A 19,369-nucleotide genomic window follows, 5' to 3' on the forward strand; every position below is an offset into this window, starting at 1 on the left:
GGTTTTGATTTGCATTTCCGTAGTGATTAATGGTCTGGAGCATCTTTTCTTGTGTGTGTTGGCTGTTTGTATATGCTTAAGCCTTGAACAGTACAGGGTTTAGGGACCCCACCCCCACACACTAGGAAATATGCATAGAACTTTACCGTTGCCCTGCCCTCTGTATACAAGGTTCTACATCTGTGGATTCAACCCACTGCAGTTGCTAAGGCACTGTAGTATGTATTTATTGAAAAAAAATCTAAGTTGTAGGACGTCTTTATATATTCTGGGTAATAATCGCTTATGAGAAAAATAATTTGAGAGTATTTTCTTCCATTCCATTGCTTGTCTTTTTCACATTCTTAATGGTGTCATTTGTAGCACATGTATCCAATTTACTAATATTTTTCTTTTGTCACTTGTGCTTTGGTATATCTAAGAAAGCATTGCCTGATCCAAAGTTATGAAGATTTATTGCTGTATTCTTATAGGAGTTTTTTTAAATAGCTTTAGCGCTTACATTTTTGTCCTGTGATCCATTTTCAGTTACTTTTGGTTTGTGGTGTTAAAGAGGGAGGGATGGACTTCATTTTTTTGCATGTGATTATATGGTTGTCCTAGCACTATTAGGTGAAAAGACTGTTTATTGAATTATCTTGACACTCTTGTTGAAAAATAAGTTGACCATAAATATAATGTTTATTTCTGAACTCTTTGTTCTATTCCACAACCTATATGTCTTTATGCAGTACCACATAGTCTTGATTACTGTAGCTTGTAAGTTTTGAATTCAGGAAGTATGAGTCTTTCCAACTTTGTTCTTCTTTTTCAAGGTTGTTTTGGTTATTCTCTGTCCCTTGCATTTCCATATGAATTTTAGGATCAGCTGGTCAGTTTCTGCAAAAAAGAAGCTGGGATTTGACAGGGATTGTGTGAATCTGTAGATCAATTTGGAGAATCAGGCCATCTTCACAGTATTAATTCTTCTATAATATTAGTTTTTGTTTAGCCATCTGAAGAAAAGTGGTTTTTTTAAGGTTTATGTGGTATGATAGAATACATATGCAACGTTAATGTTCTTATTTCACAGTACTATGATTGTTTATTATGGGCTGGTAGGAGCTGAATATGTAAGGGAGAGTTGAACACCAACATTTGAAATGCTAAGGGTATTTTAAACTATAAATTGATTTTTTTTTCATTTTTGTAACAAATTCATAATGATGAGGTACTCCTCAATAAATAAATTTTAAAATGCCAAATTGTGTTAAGCATATTAAATGTATTTAAGTATAATGTAATTACTCTGGAAATCAAGCCCTGTTCTCTTCATCAGTACTATTTTTCAGCCATACTGAATACTAGTATTTTTTCAGTCTTTATTAAGCCAGCTCTTTTTAAAATGTAACTAGATGTTCCAAATAACATCCAACCTGAAGATTTGTTTAAATTCTCAACATAAAATTTCTTACGTTGACAGTATTACACTCACACATAATTATATGGGTAGGAAAACAGCTAAAATGCCAGAGTGAGTTAATGACATTTTCTGTAACACTGAAATGTCAGTCTTTTCAGTGCAGTAAAATTAAGGGTTTAAACCCCTTTTTAACATTGTACTGGAATTTTGGTTTAATTTGTTGAAGCTTGGTGATCTTTCTTAGTAACAAACGGACATTTTGACCTAGTCCGTTTTCTTCTTTGTTGAGGGGCTGTTTTTCTTCATATCTAAGTTTTTACTTTACTTTTCCTGTTCTGGGATCCTCTTTCTGTGAGTCTTTGCTGAAGTTAAACCATTACCACTTTTCCGTAACTATAGCCATAGGCAAGTGAGTTCCAGATTCAGACTGTGGTATCTAGAACTAGCTGGATATTTATTAATGAAGCGTCTTCAAGGCACAGAAAATAGTTACTCCTATTCTTAGGGGACAGGAAGTGTTGGGGCAGTTAAGGGACAAGGCAGAAATGGCCTCACCAGCCTGTAGGACCTAAAGATGAACCCTAAGAAAAGATTAGAAAAAGCTGGTTGATGATGTATTAGCAAATAGAAAGCAGACTTGGAGGTCTTTGCTTCTGTTAAGGGCTTTTTTGCATTAGGAGATTTAAAGTTGAAGAGTAATAAAACAGCTATGGCTAGTTCTTAAATAAAAATGTATACACAAAGTGTATGCAGAAAATTAACTACTAAAAGAATAAAGACCAGAGTGATTTATTTGAAACTGATTTTGATGTAGCCATTTTCAGTGACTTAGAAATCACCCAAGCTTTTTGTTATTGCAAACTGACCTTGCCTCCAACTATCAGGGTTGAAGGCAGCAATGGAGAGTGAAGAATGTCAGCAGTGAGGGCATCATGAGCAGAAGGGGGAGACAGCGGCCAGGAATGGGCAGGAGGAAAAAGATGGAGAAGGAAGGGAGTCAGATCAAGAGGTAGGAATGGAAACATACAAAGGAATAGAATAAGAGAAGAATGTAAAAACAGCTGGAGGGAGAAGGGAAGAGAGGAGTACAAGTGTAATCATTGAAGTAAAGTCAGGTGTCATCATTTCAGTGTTTGAATCTGCTTATTAGTTAGGACTACAATGAACCCTTTAAAGAATTGAGTTTAACCGTGGAAGAAAGAAGGTGAGCGAGAAAGAAGGGAATTTTGATGAGCATGTTAAATCACTTTTTAAATTTAAGATCAACCCTAAAAATACACAACTGTTGTTTCATTTTGCAGCATAGTAATAATAATATTTGAGTCATATTACAATGGGGCACTATTCTAAGTGCTTTACATATATTGATTCATTTAATCCTTACCACAACTTAATAAGCAGATACTATTTCTCCCATTTTACAGATGCGGAAACTGAGCCACAAAGAGAATAAGTAATTTGCCTAGGCTAGTCAGATAACAGAGCCAGGATTCCACTGAGGCAGTCTGACTACTGTGCTACAGCTGGCTTCATCACCTCTACCTCCCCCTCTCCATCATTTGTATGGTATATTTCTGTAGAAATTTGTCTTGTTTTGAGAATGTAATATACCCTTGAAATAGTTGTACATCTGCTAGAGTGACAAACTGTGGACACTATTTAAAGATCAGTTTTTCTTCCCTTTAGTTACAGTAACTTGAGAAAGTTTATTAAACTCAGTACCAGAACACAAAAGATGAATAGTGCATGGTCCCTGTCCCCAGTGAACTGAATCTCAGTTTGTAATTGGTCATTTGAACCAACCAAATGTCTACTCCAATATTGGTGTGAATTCTTTTACTTTGAACCAAGTTTGCTAATGAATGTTTGTTGCCTTCAGAAGTATGCTCACCTTTAAAAGCCACCGACCAACTAGAAGTATTGTCGTTACTTAAAGGTTTTTGAGTTATTTTTGTTTTAATAAGCTAAACAACAAAGTCAGCTTTTCATACAAAAAGCAGTGGTACCTAGTTTGATTACCTTCCTTAGTCATCCTTAAAATTAAAGCCTCGCATGGATAATTCACAAAGTATCTAAAAAGGTGTTTTGTTTTGTTTTGTTTTTACAGCCCTGATGGAGTAAGATGTTTGCAGGCAGTAGAGGAGGAAATGTGAATGGAGGTAGTGGATTTCACCAGGAACTTTGGAAGAGTGTTGGGTATTAGTTGCACTGGAGGAGGATGAGAATTGAGCCCTATTTAGAGGGAGAACAGAAAGACTTCTGTGAGGAGTGTGGGTAAATAAACCAGGAACCTATCCTGAAGATCATTGCTTAGCTCCTTGAATACTTAATTTTTAAAACTTTTTTGTAGAATTTTAGAATCATTCACTAGCATGCATATTTTGTGTCCATTGAGACTGTCTTCTAAGGAGAAGAGCTATGTGGTTTGAAAGTGCTTCTTGATATTGAGGTTTACAAAAAGTCTGAAGAGGATGGAGCTGTGACTGGGAGTCCTAAGAGATTTTACCAAGAAAAACTCATTGGAGACTTTTAGAAGTGCCCTTTAGGCAAGTAAGAGAAATTCTGGATTATCTGGTGTTAGGAAGACAGTTTAAATATTAAGTTCAGTCTAATTTGACTTTTCATTTGAGCCTGTATTGCTTCACTGTTTGACAAAGAGTTCTAGCATTTGAAGGTTGACTTAGCCATTTCCCTCTTAGACATGAACAAGATAATAAATGAGAGATTGTGGGAAACTGAGAGTATCTTCATTTTATTGAGTGTTTCTTGCATTTCTTACCTTGGCATTGGCTCTTAGATTTTTTGTTTTGACATTTGGAATACTCTGAACTTAATATTGGTGCCTTTATATTAATATGTGGATTATCCACATGTCATTCATTAAGCAAGCATTTTGAACAGCAGCTCACAATGCTGGATAACGAATGAATAATTTAGTCTCTGTGTTCAAGCTGCTTCTAGACTGGTAGGGCAGACAAAATTAATAAACCCCAAGTTAGAGTACAGTGTAAGTACAATGATAGAGGAATACACCATTTGCTATTGAATAAAGAAGAGCAATTCACTCTTACTCGGGAATTTTACCTTGGGTGGGTGTGATCTTTTGAGGCAAGCTGTTAAATAGAAAAGGAATTAATCAAACAGACTAGGTAGCAGTGGTAAGAAATTTTCAGTATGTAGACAGAATGACAGAACAGATAGAAGATAATTGTCCACTCTCAGTTATCTTACACTTTGTACATCTCAGGGACCCCCCTGCCCTGGATGACTGCCATATAACTGGTATTTCAAGAATATTGACTAATTTTGGTATTGCTTAATTAAATCTGTTGTAAAGAATAACAGTTTAGTCTGTATCTATGAAAACTAAGAATAAGTTGCTTTTCTGAGCATTCTTAGTTTTTTAAATCATTTCCTGTTGTAATTTTAAGAGACTGAAATAAATTGAAAGTCCAAGATGGAATTATTCAGTCTATTTAAGGTAACATTATTGCTGGTTGTTTGTAGCCAAACTCACTTAATTTTAGGTATGTTTTAAAGATTTATACACAGGAAGAGAACTTCGTGAAGTCATTTTTACTCCATTGACTCATCTGCAAATGCAGTTGGACTAGAGAAGGCCCCTTTCAGATCCAAAATCCAGTGATTAAATTTTATATCTCAAGAATGATATTTATAAGTTGTTTTAAAAGCTATCAGAAGAAAGATCCATCTCCCCTGTATCAAATTTTCTCCTTATGTTAACTACCCAAATCATGTAGCTTGACTTATGCCCCCCTCTCTCCTCCCCTCCTTCTTTTGGCATTGTTTCTGTATAGTGATTGATAACCCCTCAGATGCAGTTAGACTCAGATATTCATCTCTTGAAAAATAATGTACCTGAATCTTGACGTTTAGAAATTATCTTTCCATGAAAAATTTTTTGTATATTTTCCTAGAATGTTATTTGAACTTAAATTATGCCAGTTTTCTGAGTCAGCAATTATTTGGTTTACTACTAAGTTTTTGGGTAAATATTTGCTCAAAATTGGTGTTCTCTTAGTATCTTTATAGTGCAATGTTCTTATGTTTCTGTCCCAAGAACATAACTTACTAAAGCTAAAAAAAAAAAAAAGTTAATTTTTTCATCTCCAGTTAGAAAGGTTTCTACTCTATTGGTTTGTCTTACATGTTTATATTCCCTGGTTTTTTAGCTACTTTTAATATTGCTGTATTGAAGTAATAGAGATATTAGGGAGCAGTTTCATGTTCAGAATCCTCTTATTTTGCCTTGTAGATTCTTTTTCTTTTTCTCTCTTAAGCAAGATTGTATAGCTCTTAGCCGCAAAATGAAGCATTGATTAAAAGAATCCTAGTAAGTGGTGACTGCCTCAAAAGAGGGAAAATCTGGGTATACTTTACCCACTTTTCTTTTTTTTCTTTCTTTCTTTTTTTTTTTTTTTAAAGCTTTGGCTTCATTATTTTGCTTGAGTTTTTTCCTTTACCTCCACAATGTGCGTTAATATTATTTAAACTCTCTTTTAGCTAAAGTGTAAGTCTTTTTCCTTTTAGAATTCTACTTGCAAAACAAGTAAAACAGATTTTATAGACTGAGGTAACTAGTTCTATCTAATGAATAATTTTAAAAAATTTAATCTCGTCATAGCCCAACTTCAGTTCATACTATTAATATGGCATTCCTTTTTTGCATGCCCCCTCCCTTAGAAATTAGAAGGTGTTTCCAAAATTTATTTGTTTTTAAATCACCAAATATTATCTTTTCCACAGATAATATCACCTACTGCATTATTTTTGGCTGCAAAAGTAGAAGAACAGGCTCGAAAACTTGAACATGTTATCAAAGTAGCACATGCTTGTCTTCATCCCCTAGAGCCACTGCTGGATACTAAATGTGATGTATGTAAAAATTGGATGTTTTGGGTTTTGAAACCTTTTCATTTATTTAGATTTAATAAAAATACAATTCGATTAGTGTTGTCTTCCAATGCTGCTTATTACTATTACGACTTAGGAATGTAATACCAGGAAGTGATCTGACAGAACCATATTTCATGTTATGTTCATGAATTTCATTGTCATTCTGCATCACGTAAAGCTTTGATTCAAAGGTACTTTTTAAGTGTTTCACATTTTGTTTATCCTCACAGCGAACCTGTGATATATGTAGAGGGTATATCATATCACCTTCATCGTTTGGGTGTATTTAAGACCAGAGATATATAATTCTCTTAAATTGTCGGCAAGTGAGGGAATAGAAAAACCTCTGGATTTATCTCTAGACCAGTAATTACTCTTTTTATAGAAGTGTTCCTTTATTAATGCGTGTATGCTACTACTATTCTCTGACACATAAAGATTTATTTTACCATGCTTTCATGAGTGTCATTTTGAAATTATTTTTGTTTTCCTAAAGAGTAATACTGGTTTATAGGCAGCTTGTTCATCACCAATGTTTCAATAGATCTTGTCTGAAAACACCATTTTTAAATGTTCTGACATCTTAAAACAGAAGCTAGCATTCTGGGCCTTTGAAATCCTTTTTCTAGCACTCCTATGTAAGTGAGTTGCTTTATCAGGAACTGTTAACTACTGAATGACTACCAGACTGTATTAATTCAGTTTGATTTGGATCAAGTTTAAGGTCCAAATTAAATATATCTGATTTTATTAATGACAGGTTTTATCCTACATGTTGGCTTTTAGGGACTAAAATATTAATGTAGCTATTCAATAATAGAGAATGTATGATTATTTAAAGCTACTTCTTATAGTTTCTATTAACTTTACAAATTCAGAATTATTTCTTGTGAATGCTTAGGGTATTGTTCAAATAATAGAAAAATCTGTTTTAAAATTCAGTTCAGTGATCTCAAAATGGGCATAAATAAAATTAAAGGTGCTTTCACTCTAAGTTTAGCAATATGTCCTTAGAAATGAATATTTATATATAATATAGTTTTCTTATCACCTTAGTCAATTGTCATGATATAAGAATGAGATGGCAGGAAAGTTTTCATACCTTTTATTCCCCGACTAATTACATTAGGGCAATGATTTATTGAAGTTGAGGGAGAAGATCGTCTATTTTTGTCCCCACAGGTGTATGGTACATTGTTTTGGTATTTTATAGCTAAAATTTTTTCTTTTAATCTAGGGGTTTGAGGGATTGTTTTATTTTGTCTTTTCTGAAGAGAGGAATTTAATTCTAAAAAATAACGCACTGACCTACTGTGACAGTCAAGGAATTACTACATGAAATATCCTAGAGTGAGTTGATAAATCCTTTTCTTTAAAGGCCAGTTCGAATTTAATCTTACTTGGGTTGGCGCTTCCTGTCCTTAATGAGTCTTGAAGCACCAATGCCTAGGTAAAGTTTTACGTTACAGACTGGAGATGTCTTTTTTCAATTAACCTACCCCTTTCATATTATTATTTTTAGATTGGTTTTTGTTTTGTTTTGTTTTGCTTTGTTTACATTTCCTGTATTAGAAGTAATTGAATTTAGAGTTTCCTATATTAGAAGTAATTGAATTTAGAATTATCACAGAAAATAGGTTTTCTCTATCACCCTCAGTTTTATTTTCTTCATATTTCCAAACTACCTTGTAGTAGTTTGTAATGAATCTATAATACTCATGAGATTTAACAGCCCCATAGTCTAGTAGTGTTATGTTTATTAAGCATTTTAATATTATTATTTTTACCTGGCAGGCTTACCTTCAGCAGACTCAAGAACTGGTTTTACTTGAAACCATAATGCTACAAACCCTAGGTATGTACTTATGTCAGGTATTATTTGTGTGTGTGTTCTTCAGTGCAGTATTCTAAATAAAGGGAAAGATTTCTGGAGTAATTTTATCATTGAAGAAAGTTTCATTTGAAAATAAAGTTTGGTGCCAGAATAGTATTACCTGGTTCTAAGGAAGCCATTTTTTAAATTTTAATTTTGTTTAGCATTTAATTGAATGGCAAACATAGCCTTCAGTGTGATTTCTTATATTTTCAGATAGTTGAGACACAATGCTTCATTTTGGATTTGCATTGGGGAATAAAATGGTCCTTTAGGGCTGTGGTGTGTGACTGTAATATGTATAAACATACATGGCAGTCCTGCTGTACTAGAGCTTATGAATTTATCACATCATTTTATTGTATTTTTTAAAATATTTATTTGGTTGCGCTGGGTCTTAGTTGGGGCAGGTGGGCTCCTTAGTTGAGGCAGGCAGGCTCCTTAGTTGTGGCATGTGGGCTCCTTAGTTGTGGCATGCGAACTCTTAGTTGCAGCATGCATGTGGGATCTAGTTCCCTGACCAGGGATGGAACCCAGGCCCCCTGCATTGGGAGCATGGAGTCTTATCCGCTGTGCCACCAGAGAAGTCCCTATCACATCATTTTTAATGTGACATAGTAGTTTATTTAAATGTTGATCATCCTTGTCTAAAAGTTATATTGTCTGCAAGGTTTGTGCAACTTAAGTATCTGTAAAAATTGTTTATTCTAATCTTCTACTTTACTCATGAGGAAATTGAGCCCTAAGCAGGTTTTGACTGTGTACAGTCATATATTACTTCTGGAAGAACCTAGCAGGGTGTAGTGGGAAGAACATAGGCTTTATGGAGATCTGCGCTTAAATGTGTAAGCCTCTTTACTTTCTAAACTTGGTCAGAGTTCCTTTACCTTTCGTACTTCCATCCTGTATGTGCAAGGTGGAATAATAATGTAGCTGTAACATTGTGACTTTGAAGATGAAAGATTGTTGTGGGGTTTTTTTGTTTGTTTTTTTTTTGCTGTACGCGGGCCTCTCACTGTTGTGGCCTCTCCTGTTGCGGAGCACAGGCTCTGGACGCGCAGGCTCAGTGGCCATGGCTCACGGGCCCAGCCGCTCCGTGGCATGTGGGATCTTCCCAGACCGGGACACAAACCCATGTCCCCTGCATCGGCAGGCGGACTCTCAACCACTGCGCCACCACGGAAGCCCGAAAGATTGTTTTTTTAAAACATTGCCACATAGTGTTTCATAAATAATCATTATTTATTATGGTAGTTATTTTTATCTTATTTATACTTCATTCCCAAATGTTGAATAGAAGTCTAATAATCATAGCTTTCCATCATGACAGATTCTTTTTCTTATAACAGTAGGTTGTTTGAAACACATATAACTTGTTGAAAGTTTTTATAATATAAATATATAAAAATAAAAGAATATTTTTATTCCCTTCAAATCTATTTAGCATGTTACCATTTTATTATATAAATATGAAATTTTACAAATAATGAAAGTTGAAGGAAAATAACATTTTAAAATAGTTATTTTATCATATGAAATCAGTGTATTGTATTCATATTGTTGATGACAGATTCTTAAACACAGAGAATGAATAGCATTATTTTAAGGGGAGCATTAGAATTTACAAGATATAAATATGGCTCTTGTTAAAGTGCGATTTTGCAGATTTAATAACAGTAGAAATGTGAAGAGACCACACAATAACTTTATAAATCCAGATAATCTGTTTATTAGGATGTTATTCCTTTACTACTGCTGAAGGCACCATACAGCGACCTCCACTTCAAAAAAAAAAGGAAATGGAAAAACCCTGCCCTACCTAAGGGGTTGACTGGACATGATAGCTTTTCAATATGTTGTCTTTGGTTTTAGAAACAGTGATTTAATCTTGAGGCCTATAAGGTTCACTTGCCTTAACAATTTTATTTTTATTAGTAATGAAATGTAGTTATAAGCTAACTGAAACCCACTGATCTAAGGTACAGTGAGAAAATAAGAGGACCATATTTAAAAGGTCATTTCTCCCACTGTGGCCCAAAGGTTGTATTTATGAAAAATGTTCTTTTCACATCTTCTGAAAGAGTTGGAATATATTTAAGAAATATGTTATGTAGTTGAATTCCCTCCTTAAACTGTGGGGCAAGCTTAATAGTTGTATTTTTCATGATTTTAGTTAGGTTTTTTTTTCTTAGTTTGTTTTTAACTTGAGGATAGTCTCAAACTAATTGTAATTGAGAATTTTGAATACATATTACTTATCTCTAAATAACTTTGTCAGTTTTCATAATTGGAACACTATTTTTGAGAAGATATTATTTATTATGATTGGGGGTATAATAAACATGTCAGTGATGAGAAACTTTGTCTTTGAGTTTTTTTAATAATGAAAAATATACGTTTATGGTTATGAGTGGCATTTCTCAGGCAAGTATTATAGTGGTAAATGACTGGGAAAAAAAGTGCTTTTCATTTCAGGTTTTGAGATCACCATTGAACACCCACACACAGATGTGGTGAAATGTACCCAGTTAGTAAGAGGTAAGTGAAACTTTTAAGTTAAGTTTTAATGCTTTTTATTGTCTATAATTGATAATTGAATGCTGTTTTGTTCTAGCCTTGAGTTTTATTAAAATGGCAGAAATGTCATTTTGAAGCATTATTTTTCAGTGTTCTACACCTGCCTATTCATCTACTTCTATTTTTGGTTCTTCCTGGTGAATTAGCTTCCTTTAACTTTAGGTGAGAGTCTTGTTTCTCTAAAAAATTAGAGGGCTTCCAAATACTAGGACTCTTTCTACTTCCCCACTGGGCTATGCCCATCCCAATTCAGGTAGTATTTAAGATGTAGGCCAAATTTAACATATAGGTGCAGAAAATAGTATTGATTTCCAATTTATGTCAAACTTTGATTGACTTCCTGAACAGTGTTTATGGTTTAAGAATTCAAATCTTTCAGGTAAAAATTGCCTTTCTTAGCGGATTTGTCATTTTGGGAAATGTTTTGCCCATGTTCGTTTGAACAGAATTGATTTAATACATTTCTCAAAGTTCTTTAGCATTACTAAAAATGGTTTCCTTTTTGTGTATAATGAGGAAATTATTATATAGCATGATATATAACAGCATGTGATGTACTTATTAAACCTTTTATAAACAGGAGTACAGAGTTTTTGTATTGTTTTCTTTACTCCTTATAAAGCATGTGGTATATATTTTTCTACTCTTGTTAATGAATCCTGTGTATCTATCGTTGTATCTCTAGAAATAATTTTTCACACAGATGCATGCAGTACTACTACTTTCCTGTTTACCATGTGAAGTGTTACACACTAATAGCAACCACTTGGAACCTTTAGTGTGCCTTTTTCTGATACTTCTTTTTGAAAATGAAATTTTGCAGTTTCATTCCTTTACCACCAGACTTGTTTAGGTTTATTCTAAACAAAATGGGTAAGACTTTTGAAGGCCTTGAATCTAGTGTTTACCTAAATGTTCCCTTATTCATTCTAAATTGAATTCACTTTATATCTAGGTTAAGGTTTTATTACTATGCTAATGGCTACATATAAAAACAGACAAACCTGTTGTCTGGTACCACAGTTGTCATTGTTAAGAAATGGACTAATAAAAATCCCATTTATATTTTTTTAATCCTAAAAGCAAATGTTATCATTTATAAACTAAACTAGAACATAGTTAATTTTGGTTTCTGTTCTTCATGGTTATATATTTTATAGCACTTTCTCATCCTCAGTATTACAGTGTAGTATAGAATTGTATAGATAACTATTGTAGATGCTGGATTAAGAAATAGAGCTTGAGAGAAGTTCTGTTTTCCTGAAAACTTGAAAGGGTAAGCTGTTTTGTTTAAATAATGGAGAGCCATATAATTTGCCTTAAGTTGAGATTAGTAAAGAAAGATGTTGAAGATATTAAATATAGGTTAAAAATATGTACGTGTATGTGCATATACATACACACACACTCTTAGTAGGAAATGAAACTGAATTTTCAGCTTAGTATTGTGAAATTTGAGTCAGCTTCTCTTAAATCCTATCTAAAGAAGCTAGAGACATTAAAGTCCATTTATTTTGCCAAATTGAACAGTAAAATTTAAACATTTACAAAAACTATGAATTTGATATATCATCCAAAGCAAAATATTTAAATCTGATTTTTTTGTTGTTGTTGTTAATGTTTAAAATGTGACCAATTCTTAAATTTTAGTATGACTCTCATATGTGTTTAACATCATTTTGTCTGACTAACATTTCAAGTAACTATAATTTGCATCTTACTGCATTTTTAAAATGTTCTTTCGTGTTTGGTATATTTTTTTTCCTTTGCCCGTAAAACCACTTTCAGCTAACAAAAGAACATTTTCCCTACATTCTTCTCTGTTGCAATGACTTTTAATAGGTTATTGAATTTACATTTGTTCTGAGGTGAAAACTGCAATAGCAATTTAAACTTACTTTTACTTACTTTTCTATATGTTTTGATTCTTTCGTGGGTGGGGGTGAGGGTAAAAGGTTTGAGTTCTTTGAAGTTCTCCCCTGCCCCCGACCTCTGGAGATGAGAAAGTTATTATGCTACTTTGCTGCAGGATTGGCTGATGTCATTTTACAGGGACCTTTCATTTCTGTGATTTCTCCTTCCCTCCCCACCAGGAAAGAATGCCATACTTAAGTCACACTGCCTCCAAGACATCTGATGCTTTGACACTCTTCCTTAGCACAACTCTGCTAAACCCAAATCCCTTTTGTAAACCTTTATGTTGATGATCCACATGGGGCAGCGGGGAATTACAGGTGCCACAAATAAAAATAGGAGAGGGCAAGGAATTTGAGACCTGTTAGAGGGGGTGAGCTGAGGTGAACTGATCCTAGGTGAGCAGAGAGGAAAGGTATGTCAGTGATTATGAATGTAACTGGGGAAAGGGGGGAGACTAATAGCAGAGGCATCCCTGTTGGGAAGAATAAGAAGCAGAAGAAGGGAGAGGGGCACTGTTTTCCATTTCAGTGTTTCAAGAAGCTAGTTGTTAAAAATTGCTTTTCTATTGAGGACCAGTATTGAAGCATCCTGATTCCCTGTAGAGTACTTGTATCTTTTCTAACGTTATGGTTAACTGGATTATATAATTTAAAAATAATACAGTGGTGTTTTCTATATCTACATCCTTATGATGTTTCTAGGTTGTTTATTCTCTGTTGATGCTTAGTAGCATGATGAAAAACTGAGCAGTTTGTGCTCTCTGAGTTTGGGGGTTGGGGGTTTGTTTTTGTTTTTTCTTTTGGTGGAAGTACTTAAACCAACTTAAATATGATGACTGAGGATTAAGTCTGGCAGGCAACTCTTTGTATTTTGTATTAGACTTCAAAATCTTTTCTTCTTCTTCTTCTTCTTTTTTTTTTTTTAAATCCAGGAGAATGCTTTATTGCAACTTTTAGCTGACTAGATGCTTAACTTAGTAACAAGTTTAGCCCTTGTAACTGGCTAGCTAAAAGCAAATCGGCTTGTTTCTCAGATCTTTGGGGGATAGCAAGAAACATTTGAGTGAATGTTGTTGAAGATTTTCAGTAGTATAGAAAATGATGGCGCTCTTGTGATATTTGTAAGTAGTAAGTAAAATTTACTTTTTGTGTACAAATCTTTGAAGTTTTTGTTGTGTTGAGAACTTTTCGATGGTAGCATGTTAATGCTGATAGTATTGTCTTCGTTTTTTTTTCTTTTCTTACAGCAAGCAAGGATTTGGCACAGACATCCTATTTCATGGCTACCAACAGGTTGTTATCCTGACCCTCTTTGTTGCACTGTTGTAGCACACTATAGCTTCCTTTAATGCAGGGCCCCCTCAATGTGTCTCTTACCCTTGTTGCAGCAGGAGACTGGACCATCTACTGTGGTGGTACCTTCCTGTCTGCTTTGCGGTGTATTGTACAAGGGACTTTTGGCACAGAGGGGTTAAATGCACAATGTGAAGTGTAGTGGTGCTTTCTGATGACATATTCTCGATTTGTGAGTGCATAAGTCTAAAATTGGTAGCCTGAATAGCAGCTAAAGATTACAAAGAGCTAAACTTAACGTAGAAATTCGAGCAACTTGGTAAGTATAAAGCTATTTCTAGTTTACAATTATAGTTAAATGACAATTTAAAAAAATTTCACATTGATCCAATCTTAACTTTAAAATAATCATTAAAGCTTTTTTAATAAACAAAATTTATATAACTTGGTTTTTTTTTTCCAGATAATACCCGCCAGTAGTAGATTAGTAGTAGTCACATCCTATCAGTGCCTTGATTTGCATAAGTATAATTTTTACTTTAAAAAAAAAAACTTACTCTTCAGTTCATATAAAGAATGGTGTGGGTTTGTGCTTGATCAGTAGACATTTTCATCAATTCTGAAACTGAACTGGAAGAATAGTTTTTGAAAGTCTTTCACATCTAATATATTAATTTTGTTCTAGATTGATTATATTAATGATGTAAATTTGTTTTTAAAGTGAGTCATTAGGGAGGAGTGGACCAAACCATCTTTATGTGGTCCTTAATTTCTTATGACACTGTTAAGTTTTGTTTAAAACTTTGGATTGGCAAAAGCCAATATATTTTCTTAGGTATATGTTGTTGGGATTTAACCTCTATCCCTAGAAATTCTGAACAACAAGGCCAAAAAAATCACTTAAATTTAAAACTTTGGTTAGAAGAGGCTAGCTGTGACATGCTACATGCCCAGTCTTTGGCATGTCATGGAAGGAGAGAGGTAGTATTTTTGTAGTATTTAACAACATTGGGCCTTCAAGCTGTTCAGCAAAAGGTAAGTTTCCTCTGTGGCTTTGCTGAGAAGAAGTTAGTTTTACCTAGATATGTTTTAAGTTGTCTGAGTTACTTAAGAATTAATGTTTGTTAAGCCACATCAAATGGTAATCCCTGATTATGATGTGTTATTGAAATTACCTTGTCAGTTTTATAGTCTTCTGCTTTTTCTTTAGTTTTTTGCCATGACATTACAAAAGAAACAAAAATACCACCAAAGAAAGTTTAAAGCATTTTACTTGTATGTAGTAATTAGTTGAAATATACTGTCTTCCTCTCCTTTTATAGAGAGGTAAAAATACTTTTAACTTAGATGTAAAAAAAAAATTAGAAATATTAATATATTAGTAGTATTAATAATATACTCTAGGAAGTAAGAGTGTGAAAATGTTCATAATCTATATAGGTTTTTTAGTGTTCAAATTTTTATGACCATAGTCATAAAAAGTGTTATAATGTTAACTTTTAATTTAATAAAATAAGGTTTTATACTCTAGACTTGAAAAAGAAAACCTTTATAATTTTATTTTTGCTCTAATCTTATTGGTAAATGTTTTTCTTTGTTTTACATATTTGAATTTCTATGACTCTTCGTTCCAAACCTGCTCCACAACAGTCTGCATCTTACAACCTTCTGTCTTCAGTATAAACCAACAGTGATAGCATGTGTATGCATTCATTTGGCTTGCAAATGGTCCAATTGGGAGATTCCCGTGTCAACTGATGGAAAACATTGGTGGGAATATGTGGATCCTACAGTTACTCTGGAATTACTAGATGGTAAGTAGAGAAAATAAATCTTTTTGTTACATTTAAATTTTTTCTTTTTATTATGGATTAAAACTTCTATCTACTTTTGTATAGATTTGAAAAAATACTCAGTCCCCATATACTCATGCTCAGTTGAAGTTATCAGTTCTGGCCAATCCAACATCCTCCTTCCCCCATAGTTATTTTGATGCCAATCCCAGACATCATTTCATCTATTAATATTTCATCTATTTTGAAAAGATAAAGACTCTTTAAAAACATAATTCCATTTTAACAATTTGGCAGTAGAATTTAAAAGTATAGTTACATGATCAGGGCTTCCCTGGTGGCGCAGTGGTTAAGAACCCACCTGCCAGTGCAAGGGACACAGGTTCGAGCCCTGGTCCGGGAAGATCCCACATGACGCGGAGCAACTAAGCCTGTGCGCCACAACTGCTGAACCTGTGTACTAGAGCCCATGAGCCACAACTACTGAAGCCCGCATGCCTGGAGCCCGTGCTCCGCAACAAGAGAAGCCACTGCAATGAGAAGCCCGCTCTCCGCAACGAAGAGTAGCCCCTGCTTGCCGTAACTAGAGAAAGCCCACGTGCAGCAACGAAGACCCAACACAGCCATAAATAAATAAAATTATTTTTTAAAAAAAAGTATAGTAACATGATCAAATGAACAGGATGAAAATAAGGATTCATTAGCCTAAAGGGGGGAAAAATGAGCATATATTAACCAGCACTCAATATCTAAAGCCTTTTCAGGACTTTTCAAAGAAATATGATTTATAATGCTACAGGTTGATAATACAGGAATACCTAATTTAAAGTACACTAATTTGGGGCTTCCCTGGTGGCACAGTGGTTGAGAATCCACCTGCCAGTGCAGGGGACACGGGTTCAATCCCTGGTCCAGGAATATCCCACATGCAGCTGAGCAACTCAGCCCATGTGCTACAACTACTGAGCCTGTGTGCCACAACTACTGAGCCTGTGTGCTGCAACTACTGAAGTCCACGCGCCTAGAGCCCCTGCCCCGCAACAAGAGAAGCCACCGCAATGAGAAGCCCGCACACCGCAACAAAGAGTAGCCCCCACTCGCTGCAACTAGAGAAAGCCGCCCGTGCACAGCAACGAAGACCCGATGCAGCCAAAAAATAAATAAAATAAATAAATTTTTAAAAATAAATAAAAAATAAAGTAAACTAATTTTGTTGAGTTTAAAATGTATAAGCACAAAGTCAGGTATTAGCTTACTGTAGAAGATGTGAAGCAGTGAGCTAAAGGTATTTTCATGGTAATATTCCTTGCTCTGTTCCACTGATGGTAAAGTGTGTCATTGTTGTCTTGCATTAATAAGTATGAATTCACAAGGAAAGATTGGGAGTATAAGTTCTGTACATCATGGACCTGGAATTTGGAGGTCTCCTGATAGGACGTTTTTCTGGTAGAGAAATAAGCAGGCCAGAGGCAGGGGATTCCTGGGGATTAAGACATTTTAACCAGGCACTCTAGATTTCAGAAAGGAAATAGATAACATTTCTTACCTAATATATGCATAAATCTAAACTGGTATGTTAGGTTTTCTGCTTCTTTTTGTGGGCTTTCCCCAATTTCCTTTACAAAATTGAAGCTAATTTGAAAACTGGATTTACATGACTTCCGTTATATAAAGTGAGAGACCCCTATGGCTTTGGAATGTGGTTTTCCATTAATATCTTAGATGCTTTAAGACAGAAATTTCATTAAGGGTCTGCTCCCTTTTCTGTGAAGGACCAGATAGTAACTATTTTAGGGTTTGTGGGCTATACTATCTATGCACCTAGACAACTCTGCCACCGTAACTGGAAAGCAGCCATAGGCAACCTGTAAAATGAGTGGCTGTGTTCCAGAAAAACTTTATTTACAGAAACAGGATGCAGGTCATATTTGGCCCACTGGTGATAGTTTGTCTACCCTTGTGGTAAAATATGCTCTTTGTTAGGTCTCTTGATTTTGTTTTGGTATTTTTTTTTCCTCCCTGAAAAATTTCTCCTGGATTATATACCTCATGCTGTATTACTGCCGCATGATTATCCTCTTTTCCTTACATTGCCAGAGGTTTTTCTAAAGGTTATTCAGAGTGGTAGGAAATCTTCAGTGAGTTGAAATAACATCTTCTAAAAACTAGTGGCGGGGGGGTGCTTCCCTGGAGGTCCAGTGGTTAGGGCTCCACGCTTCCATTGCAGAGGATGCGGGTTCGATCCCTGGTCGGGGAAGTTCTGCGTGCTGCGAGATGTGGGCAAAAAAAAAAAAAAAAACATTGTAAAGCAACTATACTCCAGTAAAAAAATTTTTTTAATAATAATAAAAAACTAGGGGCTTTCCTGGTGGTGCAGTGGTTGGGAGTCCGCCTGCCGATGCGGGGGGTGCGGGTTCGTGCCCCAATCCGGGAGGATCCCGCGTGCCACAGAGCAGCTGGGCCCGTGGGCCCATGGCCGCTGGGCCTGCGCGTCGCTCCGTGGCGGGAGAGGCCACAGCGGTGAGAGGCCCGCGTACCGCAAAAAAATAAAAAACTAGTAGGGGCTTTTTTTTTTTCCATCTGTGACTTGAAATTAGGTTACCTATGCCACCGTCTTATTTTAGCAGTCAATAGATAAAGATAAAATAGGCATAAACTTAATAAAAATAGTTTGTATATATGGTGCTAAAATAAAGCTCACAGAAAGCGAGTAATCTGCCTTTTATCCTGCTCTTAAATTGTATCAATAGGTAAAGTCTTTTTTTGACACAACAGGAGGCACCTAAATATCCCTTTGCTTCTATTCTGAAAAGGCTCCAGTACATTATTCATTTGGAGAACCACTGAATAGGAATCTTGGACACTTTTAACACATTGAAAATTTCAATGTATTATGTGGCAGCCTTTTCTCACATTTTTATGGGATCACATTGTGATCCCGTAAAAATAAAGTAACAAAGTATAAGATACTAAGAGTATCTGAATTTTATCGTGGTGTCTGAAGCATCAGTGTTTACTAAAATAATTCATTTAATGACTGTCCCCAAAACAACGTTGGCTTGTATTTGGCCTACCTGTAACAGGGTTTGGGGGGGGGGGGGCTTGGTTGTTTTTAATGATTAATAACAAACCTTCATGTGTTTTTTATAACTTGAATTTTTTCTGAAATTGAGTCAAAACAGTTTATTGTTAATTTTGGACCCAAAGGCATGTGTCTGCTAGACTTACTGCTGTGTCCAAGTAGAAAAGTGGTCATTTTTTTTTCAGATGAAGAAATGGTAGTACAGACAGTAGATTGTTTTCATCCAGACTGAATCGAAAAGCTCCTGAGTCTTTAGCAGGAATTAGTTGTCACAGCTTGTGAGCATATAATGGTGCCGAGTTTTTGCATGAATCTAGTCTCTATTAAATTGGCATTAATAATATTATGTGACATTGTAATTCATTTGACTAATATTATTTATCTTGAGAGTGGCCAATAACTTTATTAATGACACTATTTTGGAGTCAAAAACTATAATTCATCATAACCACACCACTTTGGAAAAGTGGGTCATCTCATTGTAATCCTAAATTTTAGGAAAAAAATTGTAAAAAT

The 19,369-nt window shown here is 34.8% G+C and overlaps 1 protein-coding gene across 5 annotated transcripts in view; it reads left to right on the forward strand.

Moving 5' to 3' along the window:
- CCNT2 (cyclin T2) overlaps positions 1-19,369 on the forward strand; it is a 48,392-nt gene that overhangs the window by 22,982 nt on the left and 6,041 nt on the right. For 2 of the 5 annotated variants that reach the window (XM_082840630.1, XM_082840631.1), the window contains exons 3-7: positions 6,170-6,298; positions 8,114-8,174; positions 10,668-10,730; positions 13,933-13,978; positions 15,629-15,792. In XM_082840630.1, the coding sequence (XP_082696756.1) occupies positions 6,170-6,298; positions 8,114-8,174; positions 10,668-10,730; positions 13,933-13,978; positions 15,629-15,792 (463 nt within the window). The other 3 variants (XR_014326260.1, XM_082840632.1, XM_082840633.1) reach the window with 3 other exon arrangements.

This window comes from Leucopleurus acutus (assembly GCF_964270905.1).
Source record: "Leucopleurus acutus genome assembly, chromosome: 6".
Classification (NCBI taxonomy): domain Eukaryota; kingdom Metazoa; phylum Chordata; class Mammalia; order Artiodactyla; family Delphinidae; genus Leucopleurus; species Leucopleurus acutus.